The following is a 20,162-nucleotide window of genomic DNA, read 5'->3' on the forward strand; positions in this document are numbered from 1 at the left end:
TAAAACAGGTCAAGTGGCATATCAGAGGCTTATGACTTGGCTTGGCCTGTTTTCTAAAAAAAAAATAGGCTGAGGCCTGTTTGAAGGCCTATTTAACCAAATAGGCCAGGCTTAGGCTCTCTAAAAAGTTTGTTAAACTTGTTAGGCCTGCCTGGGTCTGTTAGAAATTTATAATTATAATATATAAAAAAATTAGTTAATGATACTATTGTTAATGTGCTCTTTTAATTTAATTTAATTTTTAATTTTAATATGTAGTTAACAGCTTAATCCTTCCTTAGATTTTGAAATTTAGTTGACAAGTAAAGATAAAAATATAATTTAAAATAATAATATCAATAAATAATATGATCTTTAAATCTTAGAAATATAAATAAAATAGGAAAGAAAAATTTTGTTTTAAGAATGATAAATTAATTAACCTATGTATTCTGTTAATTAAATTATACCCTCTTTATTCATTGTAAAATTAATATTTTTTTCTCTTTATTTATTTGTCTTAATTTTTTTGTGTGTACTTAAACATAGTCTTGTTTCAAATTTTAACATACAATTACAACTAGTTTTCAATAATATCTTTGTAAATTGTAATTAAGATTTAAAATAGCACTTATGATACTAAAATTTAAATAAAAGACAAGACTAAAAAATTAATTATTATGTACAATTTTTTTAATCTTGGATTTTTAAAAAAACATAACTATAATTTGAATTTTTAAAAAAATACAGGTTTTTAACAGGTTTTAGGCTAGGCTAGGCTCAGGTTGAAAAATAAACTTATAACAGGCCACAACCTAAGTTTAAGTTGATAGGTTACAAAATAGACCTAGCCTGTTAAGAGTAATACCTGGCCCGGGCTGGCTTGTCTCCATCCTTAGTTGTTGCTTATAAAGAGAAATTGAAGGATTAATAATTAAAAGAGCTAGTTTAAAATGCAAATTACACTACAAATTAACTCTTATTTTAGGAGGCAGTATTTTATTTTTAATAACTGTTTGTTGATCAAGGAAAACTGACGAAATCTTCTAAACTCATGTAGATGTACTCATTATTGTAATAAGAATGTAGTATTAAATAGTTTATTTCCTTTTAGTTTCCTCTTATTTATAAATCATTTTCAATATGTTTTATACTTACACAAAAAAAAAACCTTAAATTTTATTAGCTTTGTCTTAAATTTCAACTATTCTTCTAGCCCTATTTATAAGATAAAAAGAGAAGATATTTTTTAGTCCTATTTCTAGGGTATTGAGAAATTTTTTTTATATAGATGTATAATTTTACCATTCATTTATTATTGTATTAATTTTGTTTATATAAGGTATAATGTATATTAAATAGGGATAAAGTTGGAAAATTGTTGAATTTTAAATTAGAGTTAATGAAATTTAAGGTTTTTCTTAGTCTGTGCAAAACATGTTAGAAGTGACTTATAAATAGGACCATGTGAGTACTTTTTAATTTTATCCATATTTAATATACATTAAGCAAAATCAATAAAATAATAAATGAATGGTAAATTTGTATAAAAATATTTCACTCTACCTTACTATCTTATAAATAGGATCGGAAAATTCGTTCTCTCTCCACTATAAATAGGACTAGAGGAATATTTTAATTCTTATTTATGCATTCATTAGCGTTCATCATTTTCAGGTATCAAGAATGTATTATCTCCGTTTCTTAATATAAAAACTAATTCATTAATTTGAGTAGATTAAGAAAATTAGTCAAGTTAGTTATTTAAAATAAATATGTGTTGTATTTCTTAAAACATCCTTACTAATTAAATGTATTACTAAAACTACCATTATTATAAGAAGTATTTGAAAAAATAGATAAATATAACAAATAAAGTAGATTAAAGTCTTATATTTATAACCAAATAAAAGTTAAACAAACTCTTACGGGTGTAGTACTACCTCCTATCCTTAATATAAGGATTTGTTTGAATTTTATTTTGGTTATAAATGTAAAACTCTAATCTACTTTGTCTCTCGTATTTATCTATGTTTTTCAAGGTAATCCTTGTAATAATAGTTTTAACAAATACATTTGATTAGCAAAGATATTTTAAGAAGGACAACATCTATTTTATTGCAAATAATTAATTTAACTAATTTTTTTAATATATTCAAATTAATTAATTAGTTTTTATATTAAAGATAGGACCACACAGTATTAAATATGTTATCGCCTAATTCTATTGCTCATTAATACTACATTCATTAGCATTCATATTTTCAGATTTTCAAGACTGCATTAAATAACTTATTTTCTGTTTTAGCTCTTATTAATACATTCATTCATATTAGCATTAATACTTCCAGATTTTCAAAACTTTATTAGATAATTTATTTTTTATTGGCTCGAAATCAGACCCTCCCATAAATCAGCGTCACCACTTTGTTGCTTCTTCGCAGTCATCGAAGTTCGTAGCTTCGTCCATTTGAATCTTTGAAGCTTGTGTAGAAGAAGCACACAGTATCGTGAGTATCATTCGACCATGACCACTACTCTAACGAAATTGAAGCTCTCGCTGCTATTGGTCCTCCTCTTCGCATCGGTTTCAAGCTTCGCGAAAGTTCCTCCAACATGCAAGCGCATTGAGTGTCCCTCCTACGATGTGATTTATGCCGGCAACGGCTACGAAATCCGCCATTATAATTCCACTGTCTGGGCCTCAACTTCCCCCATTCAAGACATTTCTCTTGTTAAAGCAACCGGAACTGGATTCTCAAGGTAAGTTTCTTCTGTCGGAGGTATTTCTTTTTGGGAATTTCAGAAGTTTTGGATTGGTTCTTCGTTTTAGCCGTAGTCCATTGAAGATTAATTGATGTACTCCTGCGGTCCTACATATAAAACTGTAAATTACACTATAAAATAGATCTTATATTTGCACTACAAAATGAGTCTTAGATTTAGGATCGGAAGGACTATGATTTAAGTTTGGTGAACCATGTTTCATAATACACGATGGAGTCCTTTCTGTTTTTTGACTCATTGCACATTAATCTACTGTTAGTGGTTGGCTGCTGAAAATGCTGGCAAATTCTCGCTCACTACAGACTCACTCAGGACTTTAGGATATACTCATATAGTTCTATTTATAAATCACTTTTAACATATTTCACATAGATAAAAAAAACCTTTAACTTTATTAAATCTCATTTAAAAGTTAAGAACTTTCTAATTTTATCATTATTTAATATATATTATATATCTTGTAAACAGAATCAACGTAATAATAAATAAAGACTAAAATTATATATTCATATAAAAAATTTCTCTCGATACTCTAAAAATAGGACCAAAAAAAGTTCTTTTTTTGCCTTATAAATAGAACTAGAGAAGTACTTATTTAACAACTTGATTATTATTATTATTATTATTTGGCTAAAGAGGCATCTGCATATTTTACTCGCTACTTGTTTGATTACTGTCATGGATACGATGAAGGCATGTTGTGGGAAAAACTTTTCAAGAATTGAACATGTATTTATGAAAGTCAATAACGAAATAGATAAGATACATGTTTGTCTCATTGGATAAGTGAAGTTAATAGTTATACTATTTTGTTGGGGATTTAGTAACTTTCAACTTCTCAAATTCACTAATAGTATTCATACTTGATTTGTTCTTCTCAAAATTCCCCTTTAATTTGGATAAGGGTTGTGCAAATTTAATAGATTTATATTCACTTGTTAACGCTTATTAATATTATAAGCCTTCAACGGGCTAAACTGTTGTACTTTGTAAGATGAGAACTTTGTCAAATGACAGTGCAGGGAGTCTACAAAAGCTAGACTCAACTTTACATACATCCAACTGATATCCACCAGCCATTCATTATTAACCGGAAATTGGGGTTCTATTTTGATCAAATCTCACCTCATCTTTGGGTTATACCCTCCCAAATACTATCTCTGTATTCAATGAGTGCTCATCTTTTTATAACAGCGAGGAACAGAAGTAATTTAGCTGCCTGACTTTAATTGAAGCGTGGCATGCAATGGAACCAGTTATGGACGAGTCAATGGCTGTGCTGATCTATAAAGAAACAAAATGCCAATAAGTTTTATATCCATCAGTAAATTTAATAATAAAGACTTGAGTTTTGGCTAATCAAGTCCTAAACAAGAACAAATATAATGAATGTGAGTCTTTCATTAATCCTGTGCACCCTCTTCATGTTTTACAGGTTGTTTGATTATATTCAGGGCAAGAACGACTACAAGCAAAAAATTGAAATGACAGGACCTGTGGTCACTGAAGTATCACCTAGTGGTGGATCTTTGTGTGAGTCCTCATTTGTGGTAAGCTTCTTTGTTCCGAAGAAGAACCAAGCAAACCCTCCGCCTGCAAAGGATCTCCATATCCAAAGATGGAAGCCTGTGTATGCAGCAGTGAGGCAGTTCGGTGGGTTTGTGAAAGATTCAAACGTTGGGCCGGAAGCGGCTGCATTGAATGCCAGTATTGCAGGCACTAAGTGGTCTTCTGCCATTGAAAAGAGCCACAGAGCTGGACATAATTCTGTTTATACTGTTGCTCAATATAATGACCCTTTTGAGGTTGATGAGAGGGTAAACGAGATATGGTTATTGTTTGATTTAGAGAATGGAATGCATTCTATCTGAAGCTGATTAGGGAGAAAGCAAGGATCAGTTTGCGGATTCTAGATACAGCATGTAAAAGTTTCAATGAACAAAGCAATACCAAGAAATAAGTATTTTATTGTGTTCAATTTGGCAGAGAAATAATGTTTATACAGTTTCCTAAGCTTAGAAATAGAACAGATGTTTTACATTCTTTTGGATTATTTTCAATTTTCCCACAAAAAGGACTTTCTCATTATTAGGACATTTATTTGTAATTTTGAGAGAGAGAGAGAGAGCGCCATTGTTGATCAACACTCAACAGGGCCGGCCTAGATTGACGAGCTTGAGGCAGACACAACAAAAAATGAAGAATAGGTAAAATGTTATGAAATCTATAGACTCCTCGATCAGAAAAAGGCAGGGAAAAAAAAGGTTAAGGTGTATATTTGTTTATAAAAATTTTATTCAAAAGCAATCTCACTTAAAAGAATACAAATTCAAATCCTAAGAAGTGCATTTCTCATAAGAAATTCAACTTTAACATTTATGGCCCAACAGAAATTAGTTTCAAGCCCAAAATGATTTAAGGATATTCTGATTTATTAAAAAAAGAGTGGAAGGTTTTTTTGGGAGGAAATTTTTTTGAAAAGTTTAAAATCATGATAATATTACCTTTATTGTTAAAAATATAAAGAGTCAACCTCATTAATAATAGTCAATATTAGTTTTTTAATAATATAAATAATATTATTACAATTTTAAAATTTTATATAAATTTATATTTAAAAATACTTTCACTCCTAGCTAAAAACTTTCAAATATTGCCTTTAAATGAAAACTTTTCAAATAAATTTTCATCTTAGCCCCAGATAAGAAAGGTAATGGCCCTGGCTCCTTTGAAGTATAATCCTCGCGCGTTTGGTGACTACCTAATCAGTCAACTTGGAATTTTGGATTCTGTCTTTCTCATCCTCTTCTTCTTTGCTATTCTTTTTTTTCTTTTTACAATCATTGGTTCAGATTTAATATTTTATAATATTTTATAAAAATAAATATCATTATAAAATATAGATAAATAAATTTAAACTATTAAAATCTAATCTAAATATTTCATAGCTACATACTGTTATTATGGAGCAAATTTTTTTATTTTTTTTTATTATAGTTGTGAATTATTCAAACCAAATTTTAACAGTTTAAATTTATTTTTTTTAATAATATTATTTTTATAAGATATTAAATCTGTATCATTAGAATTTTGATCCTATAGTTATAAAGAGAAAAAGAGAGTAGTAGAGGAGAAAATGATGGAAAGAGAATCCAAATCCGTCAACTTGGGCTGAAGTTGGCATGAAATTTTGAAGAAGGTGACCTGCGGATGCGGTAATGAGGGGGGAGACGCGCAATGATATTTTCCATTTTCCGCTTCTCCAAACGACACCATTTCATTCGAGCTGCACTCGGTGCTGTGCGGGACCAGCACTCGGCACAGAGTCGAATGCGAGAGAGGCCACTGTTCATGAACAGTGCCCACATCCCCTGGTACGGGCATACACCACAAAAAATTTGAAAGGAAAAAAAAGAAGATAAAAGATGATAAAATCGGTGATGAAGAAAAAATCAGAAGCAGCCGCCAGAGAGGCACACAATATTGTATAATTAACGTTCAGCCATGGCCTGGACTCTCGCGAAATTGAATCTCTCACTGCTGTTGAGTCTCTTCCTCGCATCAGCTTCAAGCTTCGCGAATGTTCCTCCGACGTGCCACCGCATCGAGTGCCCTTCCTACGATGTGATTCATGTCGGTGACGGCTACGAAATCCGCCACTATAATTCCACTGTCTGGGCCTCTCCTTACCCGTTTCAAGACATTTCTGTTGTCGAAGCAACCAAAACTGGATTCTTAAGGTATATATCTTCTCTCGGAGGCATTCCTTTTGGTTTTGGGAATTTCTCAGGAGTTGGGTTGGTTCTTTGTTTGTTTTCCAAGTTCTTTGAAGATTAATTGATGTACGAGTACTATTTAACTCTGGGGAGCGAGGTTTAAGAATACATGATCGAGTCCTTTTCTGCTTTTTTTTTTTTTAATTCACTGCACACTATTATATTTTTTTAGTACTCGTCCGGTCCTAAATTTAAGAATCCTTTTGTAGAATATTTATTTGGTTGCTAGAAATGCTGATAAATCTTCTCTCATCGAAAATTAGGATATCCACGTTTAACTATTTGATTGCTGTATGTTTTTGCCCCTTCGTATTTTACTTTTTGCTAGTCGTTTGACTGCTATCAAGTGAACACGTATTTTTGAAATACAACACCCAAATTGATAAGATATATGTTTTTCTTATTAGATAGGTGAAGTTGGTAGTTATCCTATTTTGTTGGGAATTTATTAACTTCTCAGGTTCACTAGTTCTTCATTACAAAATACCCCCTTAATTTAGATAAAGCTTCTGCAAAGTTATTATTTATATTCAATTGTTAGCACTTGCCAATATTATAATCTTCAATGAGCTAAACTGTTCTGCTCTGTAAGACGAGAACTTTGTCGAATGACAGTGCAGGGACTGTACAAAAGTTAGACTCAACTTTCCATGCATCCAACTGACATATAATCTTATATATACACGCACACTACCTCTCGTTATTTTTAATAAGATTTTGTTTGACTTTTATTTTGGTCCTAAATATAAGATCCCAATTCACTTTATCTCTCATATTTATGTACTCCTCCGGTCCTTATTATAAGACCCAATTTGACTTTTTATTTGGTCCTAATTATAGGACCCAATCCATTTTGTCTCTTATATTTATGCATTTTTTTCCAAGATAATCCTTCTAATAATGATAGTTTTAGCCAATATACTTAATTAGCAAGGATATTTTAGGAATGACAACACTTATTTATTATAAATAACCAACTTAACTTGCTTCCTTAATCTCCTCAAATAAGTCAATTGGGTCTTATAATTAGGACCGGAGGAGTATTTTTTTTCTAAGGTAGTCCTTCTAACAATAGTAGCTCTAACCAATATATTTGATTAGCAAGGATATTTTAAGAAAGACAACACATATTTATTACAAATAACCAACTTAACTTCTTTCCTTAATCTTCTCAAATTAGTCAACTGGCTCTTATAATTAGGACCGGAGATAGTATATATTAATACTACTAATTATTCATTATTAATCAGACACTGTTTATTTTGATCAAATGCTAGCTAATGTCTGAGTTTTTTTTTTTTTGGAGCAAAAATGTCTGAGTTGTATCCTGCAAAAACTATCTCTGTATTCAACGGGTATTCATCTTTTTAAATAAGTGAGGAACAGAGGAAAATTAGCTGCCATTCTTTGCTTAGCATGCATCTTAATGGAAGAGCAGTGGTCTGGTGCCGACCTGAGTGAATACCAATAGGTTTTATGTCCATCAACAAAACCAATAACAAAGACTTGGGTTTTGCTCAATCTAGTCCTGAATAAGCACTAACAAGTCAAAACACAATGAATGAGCCTTTCATTAATCCTTTGCACTTTCTTTGATGTTTCACAGGTTGTTTGATTACATTCAAGGGAAGAATGACTACAAGCAGAAGATTGAGATGACAGCACCTGTGGTCACTGAAGTTGCACCCAAGGATGGACTCTCCGGCGAGTCCATATTTGTGGTAAGCTTCTATGTGCCAGAGAAGAACCAAGGGAACCCTCCTCCAGCAGAGGGTGTCGTTGTTGGAACGTCAAAGCCCGTGTATGCAGCAGTAAGGCAGTTCAGTGGGTTTGTAAGAGATTCAAATGTTGACGAGGAAGTTGCTGCATTGAAGGCCAGTATTGCAGGCACTGAGTGGTCTTCTGCCATTAAAAAGAGCCATAGAGGCGGACATGGTTCTGGTTATTGTGTTGCTCAGTACAATGCCCCTTTTGAGTTTGACGATAGGGTGAATGAGATATGGTTCTTGTTTGATATGGAGAACGGAAGGCACTCTAACTAAGTTAATGAAGGAGAAAGCAAATATCAATGTGCCTTTTCTTGAAATTTAAGAACAACAACAACTACAGTAGGATAAGACTTATTGTTAAGAATTGTGGTTTGTAGAATCCTATGATGTGTTGTGAGGCTTTCTTATGTGTCACTCTCAAAGTATCATATTGTGTGGGTACTCCTCATTGTATAATGTAAAGGAAGCCCTTCTAGTTTTTATATATCATATAATATAAAAAGTCATTTTGCTTATGAGCGAGGACAATGCATCAAAAGCATTTCAATCTTACAAATTATTCGTATACCTGAATCAAAGAAAAATTCAATCATTGTTTTTCGGAGAAAAATTTAAAACCATAGAAGGCAAGAAAAAGATGTCCCTCGTCATCAACTCCAATATTCTAGAATATTGTTTCCCCCGTTCTGGCAGCTCTTTTAACAGATATTTATATCTTATTCATCATATTTTGAGGAACTAAATTCTTTCGTTAGATCTAATTTTAGTTAATTATTTTGTATGTTCTCTTCTGATTTATTAAAGTTTTTAATATTGAATTTAGGAGTCTAGAGATAGTTTCTTTTGAGTATTAAAGTTTTCCAACAACTATAGTGATTTTTTTTTTTGTGAATGCTGTCTATGCGAGCTGCTAGGGTGAATGAAACTAAAAATGTGTTATGTATAAAAATGTTAGGGTTTTTTTTTAAGTTAAAAAAATAGAAATTTAAAAAAATTATTAGTGAGTTTAAACGGGCTAGCCTGCGGTCCTACAAGGCTGGCCTGTTTATTTTTTAGCCTTAGAAAGCTGACCATTCTAAGCTCAATTTTTTTTTTAAGACTCCAAAATATAAGTCCGGTGTCGGTTTGTTTTCTCGGCTCCATGCCTCATACATCTATTTTCATGTTTTGGGACTTCGAATAGTGGCTAGTTTGGTGGAATTGCAACTGGCTCAAAATGAAACTAAAACTTTGGCGGGTCTTTGAAGTGCTAACCGTCTTATGGGCTTACTATTCGAAATTTTTTGTTTAGTTTAGTATTAGAGTTGGGATAATTTTTTTTCTTGCCTTCTTGGCTTTTATTTTGGGGGGTTTGGCCCAAATTAATTACTCGTGACTAGCAGCCTTTTCCCTGTAATTTTTTTACTTTGCTTAAATAAATTTGCCTTCTAATAAAAAAAGAGTTAATATAATTTTTTATTTGTAAAATTTAGGTCTATTTTTGTTTTAGTTAATTGGCTTTCAAACTCATGATTTGAATATTTGAAATATAGTCTGTCTTAAAACGTTACTTCCCAAATGTGTAAGAGTTAAAATATACTAAAGTATCATAAACAATACTAAAGTAGTGATGTGCATCCACTAGATGGAACTTACTTGGATTTTATTTAGATAACAGAATGAAGAAAAAGAACATATCCTCAAAATGCAACTCTAGCCCTTTGTTTTTTCTTCCTTGTTATTCATTTTAAGTGATGCTCATTGCACTATACTATGTTATCCATATAAAATCTAGTTAGGTGCCACCTGATCGTTTTACATCACCACTTTATAATGTCATTGATGACATTTTAGTAGATTTTAACATTTGTACATCTTGAGAGATTAATATTTTAAGACATATTAAATTTTAGGTACCAAAACCACTAATTTGAAATTTGAGGGACCAAAAAATCCAAAATTAACTCAAATTTAGAAACCAAAAATTATATTAACAAAAAAACAAAGAAATTGCCTAATGCTGAGATTAGCCTGGTTTTATAATAATAGCAACTAATAAGTAAAATATAATTTTGTTGCAAAAAGAAAAAAGATTACGAATTTTCGGGTGAAAATATTACAAAAAGTTTAGGAAAAAAATAATTATTTAATTCTTATAATTTGATTAAGTTTGTAATCCAGTCCCTACAATTTAGCTCGTTTGTGCTTTGCAGTTTCACTGGGTTTATAACTTAGTCCTTGTTAGTGCAGCATCATGTAAGGCTGCACATGGGCAAGGCTGGGCAGGGTAAGACTTTTGCCCGATGCCCAGCCCGAAAAATGAACGGGCTGGAAAATGTAACCCGTTGCCCAGCCCTATCCATGAAAAGCCTTAATAAGTTTGGACTGGGCAAATGCGGGCTGGGCAGGGTGGGCTTCTATGCCCAACAAGTCAATATACTATGTTAATTAACTAATTATTTATATCCCTCTAAATAATCTAATGTAACTTTATATTAATGGAAATTTGGCCTTAATTTTGTTATTACTAATTAGTATACTATGAAACTACTTTTTGTAGTAGCTAAGAGGAGTGGACTATGACAAAAAATGTTATTAGTATATTTTATTAAACTTAATTGTTTTTCTAGTTTTTAACTCTCAAAATCATTCAAAAATAAATAAGTATAATGAATACTGAATATTGATACAACAATGTGTTTGATTTAGAAAATAAATATAAGACAAATAAAATATACATAAATAAAATTATATATATTTTTGGAGGCAGGGCTAAATAGACTGGGCAGCATATCGTGCCCAATGCCCAGTTCTGCCTAACAGTTTGCCCAGCCCGAACATGCCCAATAATTCTTTCGGGTCATTTTTTTTAAGATAGGTTGAGTATTTTTTTGCGGGCTTGGACGCAAACATAGTGGGTAATTGGGCTTCATGAACACCCCTAGCATCATGTAAAGATGATTCAATTAGATTCCATGCAGTAATTTTCTTCTTTTCTCCGCCGTGGCACTGTCTTCTTCCCCATCTCTATGGCCGTCACCAAAGGAATCAGATTCTCTCCACTACCCTTCCCATCCTCTTCCCCTCCACTACCATCTTTTTCTCTTCATAACCATTGGATCAAAACTCCAATGGTCCAGATTTAATATTTTATAACATTTTATAAAGATAAATATTATGATAAAAAATAGATAAATAAATTTAAACTGTTAAAATCTAATCTGAACAGTTCATAACTACAGACTGTTATTATAGAGCAAATTTTTTTTAATTTTTTTATTACAATTGTAAACTGTTCAGACCAGATTTTAACAGTTTAAATTTATTTATTTATTTTTTTAATAATATTATTTTTATAAGATGTTAAATCTGGACCATTAGAATTTTAATCCAATGGTTGTGAAGAAAAAAGAAGGGTAGTGGAGGGGAAGAGGATGGGAAGGAAGTGGAGAGAATCCAAGTCCGTCACCAAATGCCCAAAGCCTCGCACTATCACTGTCGTCTTTATCGCCACCCATCCTCAAAAGCTTAACTTTTCCGGGCAAAATGGCTATAGGACCAGATTGCAACTTCCAAAAACAGTTTTACTGGATGCTAATATTTCGTTTTGGCATCGTCCTAGTAAATTTAATTAGTGAAGATAGTTCAAATCTTTTGGAGTTCAAAGCTTCTCTCGTTGACCGACAAAATTATCTTCACAACTGGAATTCTTGTGATTTTGCGCATTGCAATTGGAAAGATGTGCATTATGATGATTCGATGGTAACTTCCGTAAATCTTCATCAGCTCAGTCTGTCTGGTGCTTTATCTCTTAGCATCTTTAACCTTACGACTGGTTGAGTTGAACATGTCGGAAGATTTCATCTTTGGTCATATTCCTGTGGATTAGCGATTTATATGTGTGGACGAGCTGCTCTGCTTCTTGCTTAAATTAACTGCGTCTTTGCCTAAGTCCACACGAGGCTGTCAAGCCCAAGCTGCTTCCATGAACAACGGCGATATCATTGGGATTCGATGTTCCCGGTGTCGTCACTTGATGGCAATAGTGACATCGCAGGTGAAGATCCAGATGCGTTCACTGGGGCAGATGGCAACTGGGGAGTGGGTGACAATTAGGATGACAGTGACAGTGAAGGCTCAGGTGAGAGAAGGAGGGGGTGAAGGTGGCGGTGAGCTTGATGGGGGCCGGGCTTTGGCCACTCGGTGACGGCAATAAGGAGATGGGGAAGAAGACAATGCCACGGTGGAGAAGAAGACGGTAAAGAAAAGAAGAAAATTACAGTATGAATCTATTGGGATTATCTTTGGCACTAATAAGATTCGAGTTATAAACCCAATGAAATTACAAGAACGGAGTCAAAATTGGTCAAAAATCCTGTTTTAAAATTTAATTAGTTAAAAAAATCTGAATTTAAGTGAATACATTTATAATTGTAACGTATTTTCCACAATATGTAATATATTATTAATGATGTGTAACAATCATTAATACGGAAGCTCTGCACACACAAAAGATATATTACATCTATAGATCATAGTTATACTCGTTCAAATTTAAATTTTTTTTAGTTAATTAAATTTTTAAATGTGGATTTTTTTTACTAATTTTTCCTAAACTTTAAGGAGTCCGAAAATTTATTATATTTATTGTGATTGTATTTTTTGTTAATTTTTTAATTTCAAAAAGTTGATTTATGGATGGATGATGGGGACCTTCTAGTTTATGGACGGCCACGATTGCTCGAAATCGGCTGTTCCCATAAACCTGTGGTCACCGTTCGTTGCTTCTTGCCAGCCATGGAAATTCACATTTCACTTTTCAGTCACAGCTTCATCTATTTGAAGTTTCCAAGCTTGAGTAGAAAGCAGCATACGGTATCGCACGAGCTAGCGTTCAGCCATGGCCACGACTCTAACGAAATTGAAGCTCTCGCTGCCGTTGATCCTACTCCTAGCATCGGTTTCAGGCTTCGCGAAAGTTCCGCCAACATGCAAGCGCATCGAGTGCCCCTCCTACAATGTGATTCATGTCGGCGACGGCTACGAAATTCGCCACTATAATTCCACCGTCTGGGCCTCGACTTCCCCCATTCAAGACATTTCCCTTGTTGGAGCAACCAGAACTGGATTCTTAAGGTGAATATCCTCTCTCGGAAATTTTTCTTCTGGGAATTTGTCAAATATTGGTTTGGTTCTTCTTTTTTGCCGTAGTCCACTGAAGATGAATGGATGGATGCTTTAAGTTTGGTGAACTAAGTTTCATAATAAATTAATGTATTGTTAGTCTTTGGTCGCTGAAAATGCTGACAAATTCTTGCTCATTGATGACTGGGAGATCCTTGTTTAGCACTATATTTTGTTGCTTTATGGTTTTGTTCCTTCATATTTTACTTGCTACTCGTTTGACTACTGTCACTGATACGATGAAGGCATGTTGTGGGAAAAACTTTCCGAGAGTTGAACATGTATTTCTGAAAGTCAAGATCGAAAAAAATAAGATGCATGTTTTTGTCATTAGATAAGTGGAGTTAATGGTTATAATACTTTGTTGGGAATTTATTGACTTCTCAAGTTCACTAATAGTATTCTTACTTAGTTTGTTCTTCTTCACAAAATACCTCCTTCGTTTGGATATGACTTCTGCAAATTTATGTTCACTTGTTAACGCTTATTAATATAAGCCTTCAGTGAGCTAAACTGTTCTGCTCTGTAAGATGATGACTTTGTCAAATAACAGTGCAGGGAGCATACAGAAGCTAGACTAAACTTTAGTTACATACAACTGATATCTAATATCAGTATGTAATGCTACTAACCATTCATTATTAACCAGGGAGTGGGGGTCTCTTTTGATCAAACGTTACCTAATGCTTGAGTTATACCCTCCCAAATACCATCTCTGTATTAAATGATTCCTCATCTTTTTATACAAGCAAGGAACAGAAGTAATGTAGCTGTCTCTCTTCCCTTGAAGCGTGGCAAGCAATGGAACCAATTATGGAAGAGTCAATATTTAAAAAAAAAAAAAAACAATAAGTTTTATATCCATCAGTAAATTAAATAACGAAGACTTGGAGTGCCTCATACAAGTCCAAATATAATGAATGAGTCTTTCATTAATCCTGTGCTCCCTCTCTTGTTTTGTAGGTTGTTTGATTATATTCAGGGCAAGAACAACTACAAGCAAAAAATTGAAATGACAGCACCTGTGATCACTGAAGTATCACCTAGTGATGGACCTTTCTGTGAGTCCTCATTTGTGGTAAGCTTTTTTGTTCCAAAGGAGAACCAAGCGAACCCTCCTCCTGCGAAGGGTCTCCATATCCAAAGATGGAAGCCTGTATATGTAGCGGTGAGGCAGTTCGGTGGGTTTGTGAGGGATTCTAATGTTGGGGAGGAAGCTGCTGCCTTGAAGGCCAGTATTGCAGGCACTGAGTGGTCTTCTGCCATTGAAAAGAGTCACCGAGCTGGGCATGCTTCTGTTTATACTGTTGCTCAGTACAATGCCCCTTTTGAGTATGATGATAGAGTGAATGAGATATGGTTCTTTTTTGATATGGAGAATGAAAGGCATTCTATCTTCTGAAGCTGTTTTGGGGGAAAGCAAAGATCGATATGCTGTTTCTAGATATAATATATAAAGTTTCAATGAGTAAGCTATGAACAGAGTAACACACTAAGGACTCTGAAGTATTTTAGCGTGTTAATGTGATCAATAAATAAAGTGGTTTACATTTTCCTAGGCTTGGAAATGGAAGAATTGTTTTACACTCTTTTGGATTATTTTTACACAAACAGGATAGCTGGATGTAATTTTCCCACCATTATGATGCTTATTTGTAATTGAGGCAACTAAAGAACCGAAAAAAAGAAAGCACCAAAGGACAAGATACAGGGAGACACACACTCACACGTGTATAAGTATTTGATTACTATACCATTCTGCTATATAGTTTAGTGCCTTCATATTTGACTTGCCAGTCGGTTGACTTCTGTCACCGACAGAATGAAGGAATGTTGTATTTCTAAAAGTCAAGAAGGAAATAGAGAGGATATATGTTTTCCCATTAGATATTTGAAGGTAAAGTTAATAATTATACCATTTTGTTGGGAAATTCTTAACCATTGACTTTTCAAGTTCAGAAATACTATTCGTATACTTCATTTGGTTTTCTTCACAAAATCCCCCCTAAATTTGGGTAAATCTTTGGCAAATCTGAGAGATTTATATTCACTTATCAACACTTTGTTAGCATTATAAGCCTCCATTGACAGTGCATGGAGTATCGAAAAGCTAGACTCGAGTTTACATACATCTTACTGTCATCTAAAATTCATTATTCTTCTGGCATTGTTTATTTTGATCAAATGGTTCTAATATTTGAGTTAAACCCTCAAAATACCAATCCTGTATTTAATTACTTATATGAGCCCGGAACAGAAGGAATTTAGCTTCTTCTTTAACCTTCTTTTTATCTTGTGAAAATATATATTGATTTTTCCTTATAAAAAAATTACTAATGCCAAGGAAGCTTGAAATTAGTATTTTTCAATTCAAGCATCTAACACTTCAAAATAACAGAAAAAGACATGAATTCAAATTGGAATTTTAAAATTCAAGAGAAATGACAAAAATGACTTTTGTAAATCTCATTAAAAAAACGTGTTGTTAATCCCAAAATTAAAACTTATAATTTCACAATCAAGACATTATTTTTGGATAAATTGTTGTTATTTTTAATTGATTCACAAGTTATTTTATGTTTGTACCAGGAAAGAACGTGTTGTTAATCCCAAATCGAGATTTGTAATTTCACAGTCAGAACTTCTTATTTCTAGATGAATTGTTGTCATTTTTAATGGAAAAATGGCATTAAGGTCCCACACAAGCATAAATACAGCAAAAGGGTCCCTTGAAATCTCATAATGTTTCTGAAGTCCCAAAAGGACTTGTGTGCAATTTTCAGAATCATCAAATGACACTCTTGCCCTAACTATCAGAAACAAGGACGAGTGAGGAGTTTCCGACGCAATATAGTTGAGAGAGAAGACGTTGGGAAAGAGGGAAGGAGCCATTGATGATGAAGTATCTTCTCCATTACCATTAGTGAACTCCAAAGAGCTTCCATGTGAATCTCCACTAATCTTCAGGTGTGGAACTTTCTTTCCTCTCCTCTTCTACCTTTCTTGACAGATTGTGCATTTGTTTGGGAATGGGAAATCAGAAAATCATTTTTGCCTTTGGTACTGGAAAGCTTTTGTTTTTGGTCCAGGATTCACAAATTAATCAATGGAAAAACTGTGTTTTTGGTTGGTGTGTGTTGGTGATTTAAGTTGGGTGTGTAGGATGATCATGGGTGCTCTGTTTTTGGGTTGCTTGTGAGTGGTTTTGCTCTGTTCTGACGTTAGTTTAGTGGCAAAAGAAGAAGATGATGAAGGTTAGTGTGGGTAGAAACCCTTAGCACGAAATGGGATATTGTGTTGTCAATCAGGTCGCGATAGTTGTCAATGTGTGACGCGACACTTGTCAATATAGCTCCTTGACTTGTCAATGACAGTTGCGTGATTCTTGATGCAGATTTAAATTACTGATGGCGAGTACATCTGTAAAGCATCTATTTTGCTTTGTTCACATAGGGGGAAAGTTTATAAATGATGGAGAAGATGATATGAGATATGTGGGAGGTAGTGTGAGAACAACAAATGTAAAGGAGGGCATAAGTTATGAAGAAGTGAAGGAGATAATATCATCAATTGCTGGAAAAGAAAGCAACTCATTTTTTTTGAAATTCTCAGTTGTGTTTGATAAAAAAAAATTTTGTGGAGTTGGTAGATGATGATGATGGGGTAGAACATTTGATAAAGTTCAATGAAGAAAGTGGTCATGTGTATGTAGAAAAGAATGGAAATAAGGACCACATAGAAGCAACAAGGGATAATACACTGGAGGAACAAGATGTGTAAGTTTAGTTTAACAAAACTGTTGTTGTCATTTCTTGGTATGTCAGTTGTTATTGTCTTACTACCAACTTGTCAATGCATGTACCCTGACTTGTCATTTCCTGCAGGATTAATCAATCATTTGGAGGTGTCAATGAATTGTTTATATCTTCACCTATCTTATCTAATGTGATTGGAGAGCCATCATCAATTCCTTGTGCTGTTGAAATAATCCCAACACCTACACAACAAATAAATTTCACAAAGTGGAAGGATTTGATTATTGGAGAAGGACAAATATTTCCAAATACCACTGCTCTCCGCAAAACATTCTACAAGACATGCAAGAACCCAAATCCCAGCTAAGAACATATTGAAGTCAGCTATTTTTTGTACATGGATGTGAAGAGAATATTTTGTAAATGGGTGTGAAGGAATTTTTTTGTAAATAGATACACACCATTGATTAGTTTTGTAATTACATGCAACCCCTATGTTTTTTTTGGGATGGGTTGTGAAATAGGTATAGTTTCATATATATGAAGGTGTAAATGAAAGTTAACTATGAATTGGCATGTTAGATTTTGCTGTCAGTTCAGTTGTCATTACCTGCACCCTGCGTTGTCATTAGACATGTTATGACTTGTCAATTATTGCACTATGACTTGTCAATAAATTTGTTGATGTAAATTGTCAACAATATGAATTCAAGTAACATAACCTTTTTTACCATCAAATGATATTTTCAATCACTCTGTCATATTATATTTTAGTTATATTGTCATATATAATCATCATTAATAAAGTATCAAAAACTTACCTCTTCCTGTCCCCTGTCAATGGTGGCATTGTAACTTGTCAATAGTAGCACACTGACTTATCAATGGAGCTCTGTGTCTTGTTAATGAGAACACTGTCCCTTCTCAATGGTGGCACTATGACTTGTCAATAGAGCACTGTGACTTGTTAGTGAGAACATTGTCCCTTGTCAACGGTCGCACTATGACTTGTCAATAGAACATTGTGACTTGTTAGTGAGAACACTTCCTTGTCAATGATCGCACTATGACTTGTAAATGGAGCACTATAACTTGTTAGTGAGAACACTATCCCTTATCAATGGTTACACTATGACTTGTTAATAGAGCACTGTGACTTGTTAATGAGAACACTGTCCTTTGTCAATGGTCGTAGTATGACTTATCAATAGAGCACTGTAACATTATTTATATAGACACCTTTAGTTGTGAAAATTTTGAATATCAATTGTTAATATCCACACATTCATTTGTTATAAAATTCTTATATCACTTGTCATTAAATTAGAATATTTTATAAAATGATGTCCCTTAATATCTCTGCACATATAAAACAGAAATGTAATTAAAAATGTAATAAAACCCTAAGAAATTAGTATTACAACATGTGATGACAAAGGTAATAATATTATAAACATAATTTAATCAGTTTGTTACAAAATGACCTATTTGCCAATCATCTTACAACACATATCATGGGCTAACAAAAGAAAAAATTAATAGACTACTCTATCTCCTCTTCTTACTCTTGTTGTAGTCAGATAACATCGACATCACTTCACCCCCATGTTCATTATTTGGATGGATAACCAACCACCACAAACAGTCAACCTTCAACTCTTGTAGTTCACCATTGGAGTATCGTGGCATTGTATATCCTGCATCATCAAGAATAGTGTCATTCCACACTTGTAGCCAAGAGAGAACATGAACTCCACATGAATCACTGCCAAGAAAATTGAATATGTTAGCACTATGCAATTGTTATTGTGAACAAAAACAACATAACACAATCAAACAAAACAACTATACTCACATATCATTCTGTACAAAAACTTTAGCTCATTTCACTTCGTTGTCAATTTTGTCCTCATTGGCAAACAATTCTGGCTTAACAGCACGTAACATCGTATAGAAACAGTTCATCTGCAAAAAAAACACATAATCAAAAGGCTTCACTAATAACACAGTATCTAGTGACAAGTAACACAGCATCTAGTGACAAAAAACAGAGCATCCAGTGACAAGGGACAGAGCATCTAGTGACAAGTAACACAACATCCATTAACAACTAACAGAGCATCCAGTGACAAGTAACACAGCATCCATTAACAACTAACAGAGCATCCAGTGACAAGTAACATCAGATAAGGTAGGTGGAGATATAAACAATTTATTTATGGTGTAGGTGTTGGGATCATTTCAACAGTACAAGGAATTGATGGTGGCTCTCCAATCACATCAGATAAGGTGGGTGGAGATATAGACAATTCATTGACACCTCCAAATGATTGGTCAATCCTGCAGGAAATGAAAAGTCAGGGTGCATGCATTGACAAGTTGGTAGTAAGACAGTAACAATTGACATACCAATAAATGACAATAATAGTTTTGTTAAACTAAACTTACACATCTTGTTCCTCTAGTGTATTATCCCTTGTTGCTTCTACATGGTCCTTATTTCCATTTTCTTCTACATACACATGACCACTTTCTTCATTGAACTTTATCAAATGTTCTACCCCATCATCATCATCTACCAACTCCACAAAAGTTTTTTTTATCAAACACAATTGAGAATTTCAAAAGAAATGAGTTGCTTTCTTTTCCAACAATTGATGATATTATCTCCTTCAATTCTTCATAACTTGTGCCCTTCTTTACATTTGTTGTTCTCACACTACCTCCCACATATCTCATATCATCTTCTCTATCATTTATAAACTTTCCCCCTACGTGAACAAAGCAAAATAGATGCTTTACAGATGTACTTGTCATCAGTAATTTAAACCTGCATCAAGAATCACGCAACTGTCATTGACAAGTCAAGAAGCTATATTGACAAGTGTCGCGGCACACATTGACAGCTATCGCGGCTTGGTTGACAACACAAT

General features: G+C 33.4%; 3 protein-coding genes across 3 annotated transcripts; all 3 read left to right on the forward strand.

Annotated features, from left to right (window-relative positions):
• The first annotated feature begins 2,506 nt into the window (after nt 1-2,506).
• Nucleotides 2,507-4,702, forward strand: LOC114714749 (heme-binding protein 2-like). The gene is made up of 2 exons (XM_028899515.1): nt 2,507-2,742; nt 4,202-4,702. The coding sequence occupies exons 1-2, from the start codon at nt 2,507-2,509 to the stop codon at nt 4,635-4,637; spliced, it is 672 nt and encodes a 223-aa protein (XP_028755348.1). The 3' UTR covers nt 4,638-4,702.
• A 1,473-nt stretch (nt 4,703-6,175) lies between these two features.
• On the forward strand, nt 6,176-8,831 carry LOC114714770 (heme-binding protein 2). Its single transcript, XM_028899537.1, has 2 exons — nt 6,176-6,506; nt 8,149-8,831. The coding sequence occupies exons 1-2, from the start codon at nt 6,271-6,273 to the stop codon at nt 8,582-8,584; spliced, it is 672 nt and encodes a 223-aa protein (XP_028755370.1). The 5' UTR covers nt 6,176-6,270; the 3' UTR covers nt 8,585-8,831.
• A 4,297-nt stretch (nt 8,832-13,128) lies between these two features.
• Nucleotides 13,129-15,111, forward strand: LOC114714769 (heme-binding protein 2). The gene is made up of 2 exons (XM_028899536.1): nt 13,129-13,426; nt 14,438-15,111. The coding sequence occupies exons 1-2, from the start codon at nt 13,191-13,193 to the stop codon at nt 14,874-14,876; spliced, it is 675 nt and encodes a 224-aa protein (XP_028755369.1). The 5' UTR covers nt 13,129-13,190; the 3' UTR covers nt 14,877-15,111.
• Nucleotides 15,112-20,162: the final 5,051 nt, after the last annotated feature.

The sequence above is a fragment of the Neltuma alba genome, unplaced genomic scaffold, assembly GCF_004799145.2.
Source record: "Neltuma alba isolate B1F8T4 unplaced genomic scaffold, ASM479914v2 tig00011541_pilon, whole genome shotgun sequence".
Classification (NCBI taxonomy): Eukaryota; Viridiplantae; Streptophyta; class Magnoliopsida; order Fabales; family Fabaceae; genus Neltuma; species Neltuma alba.

Bases quoted from the DNA above. Each gene is read 5' to 3' on its own strand.
- LOC114714749 (XM_028899515.1), top strand. From the start codon at position 2,507: ATGACCACTACTCTAACGAAATTGAAGCTCTCGCTGCTATTGGTCCTC. The intron at 2,743-4,201 runs GTAAGTTTCTTC...CATGTTTTACAG, and splicing joins ACCGGAACTGGATTCTCAAG to GTTGTTTGATTATATTCAGG.
- LOC114714769 (XM_028899536.1), top strand. From the start codon at position 13,191: ATGGCCACGACTCTAACGAAATTGAAGCTCTCGCTGCCGTTGATCCTA. The intron at 13,427-14,437 runs GTGAATATCCTC...CTTGTTTTGTAG, and splicing joins ACCAGAACTGGATTCTTAAG to GTTGTTTGATTATATTCAGG.
- LOC114714770 (XM_028899537.1), top strand. From the start codon at position 6,271: ATGGCCTGGACTCTCGCGAAATTGAATCTCTCACTGCTGTTGAGTCTC. The intron at 6,507-8,148 runs GTATATATCTTC...GATGTTTCACAG, and splicing joins ACCAAAACTGGATTCTTAAG to GTTGTTTGATTACATTCAAG.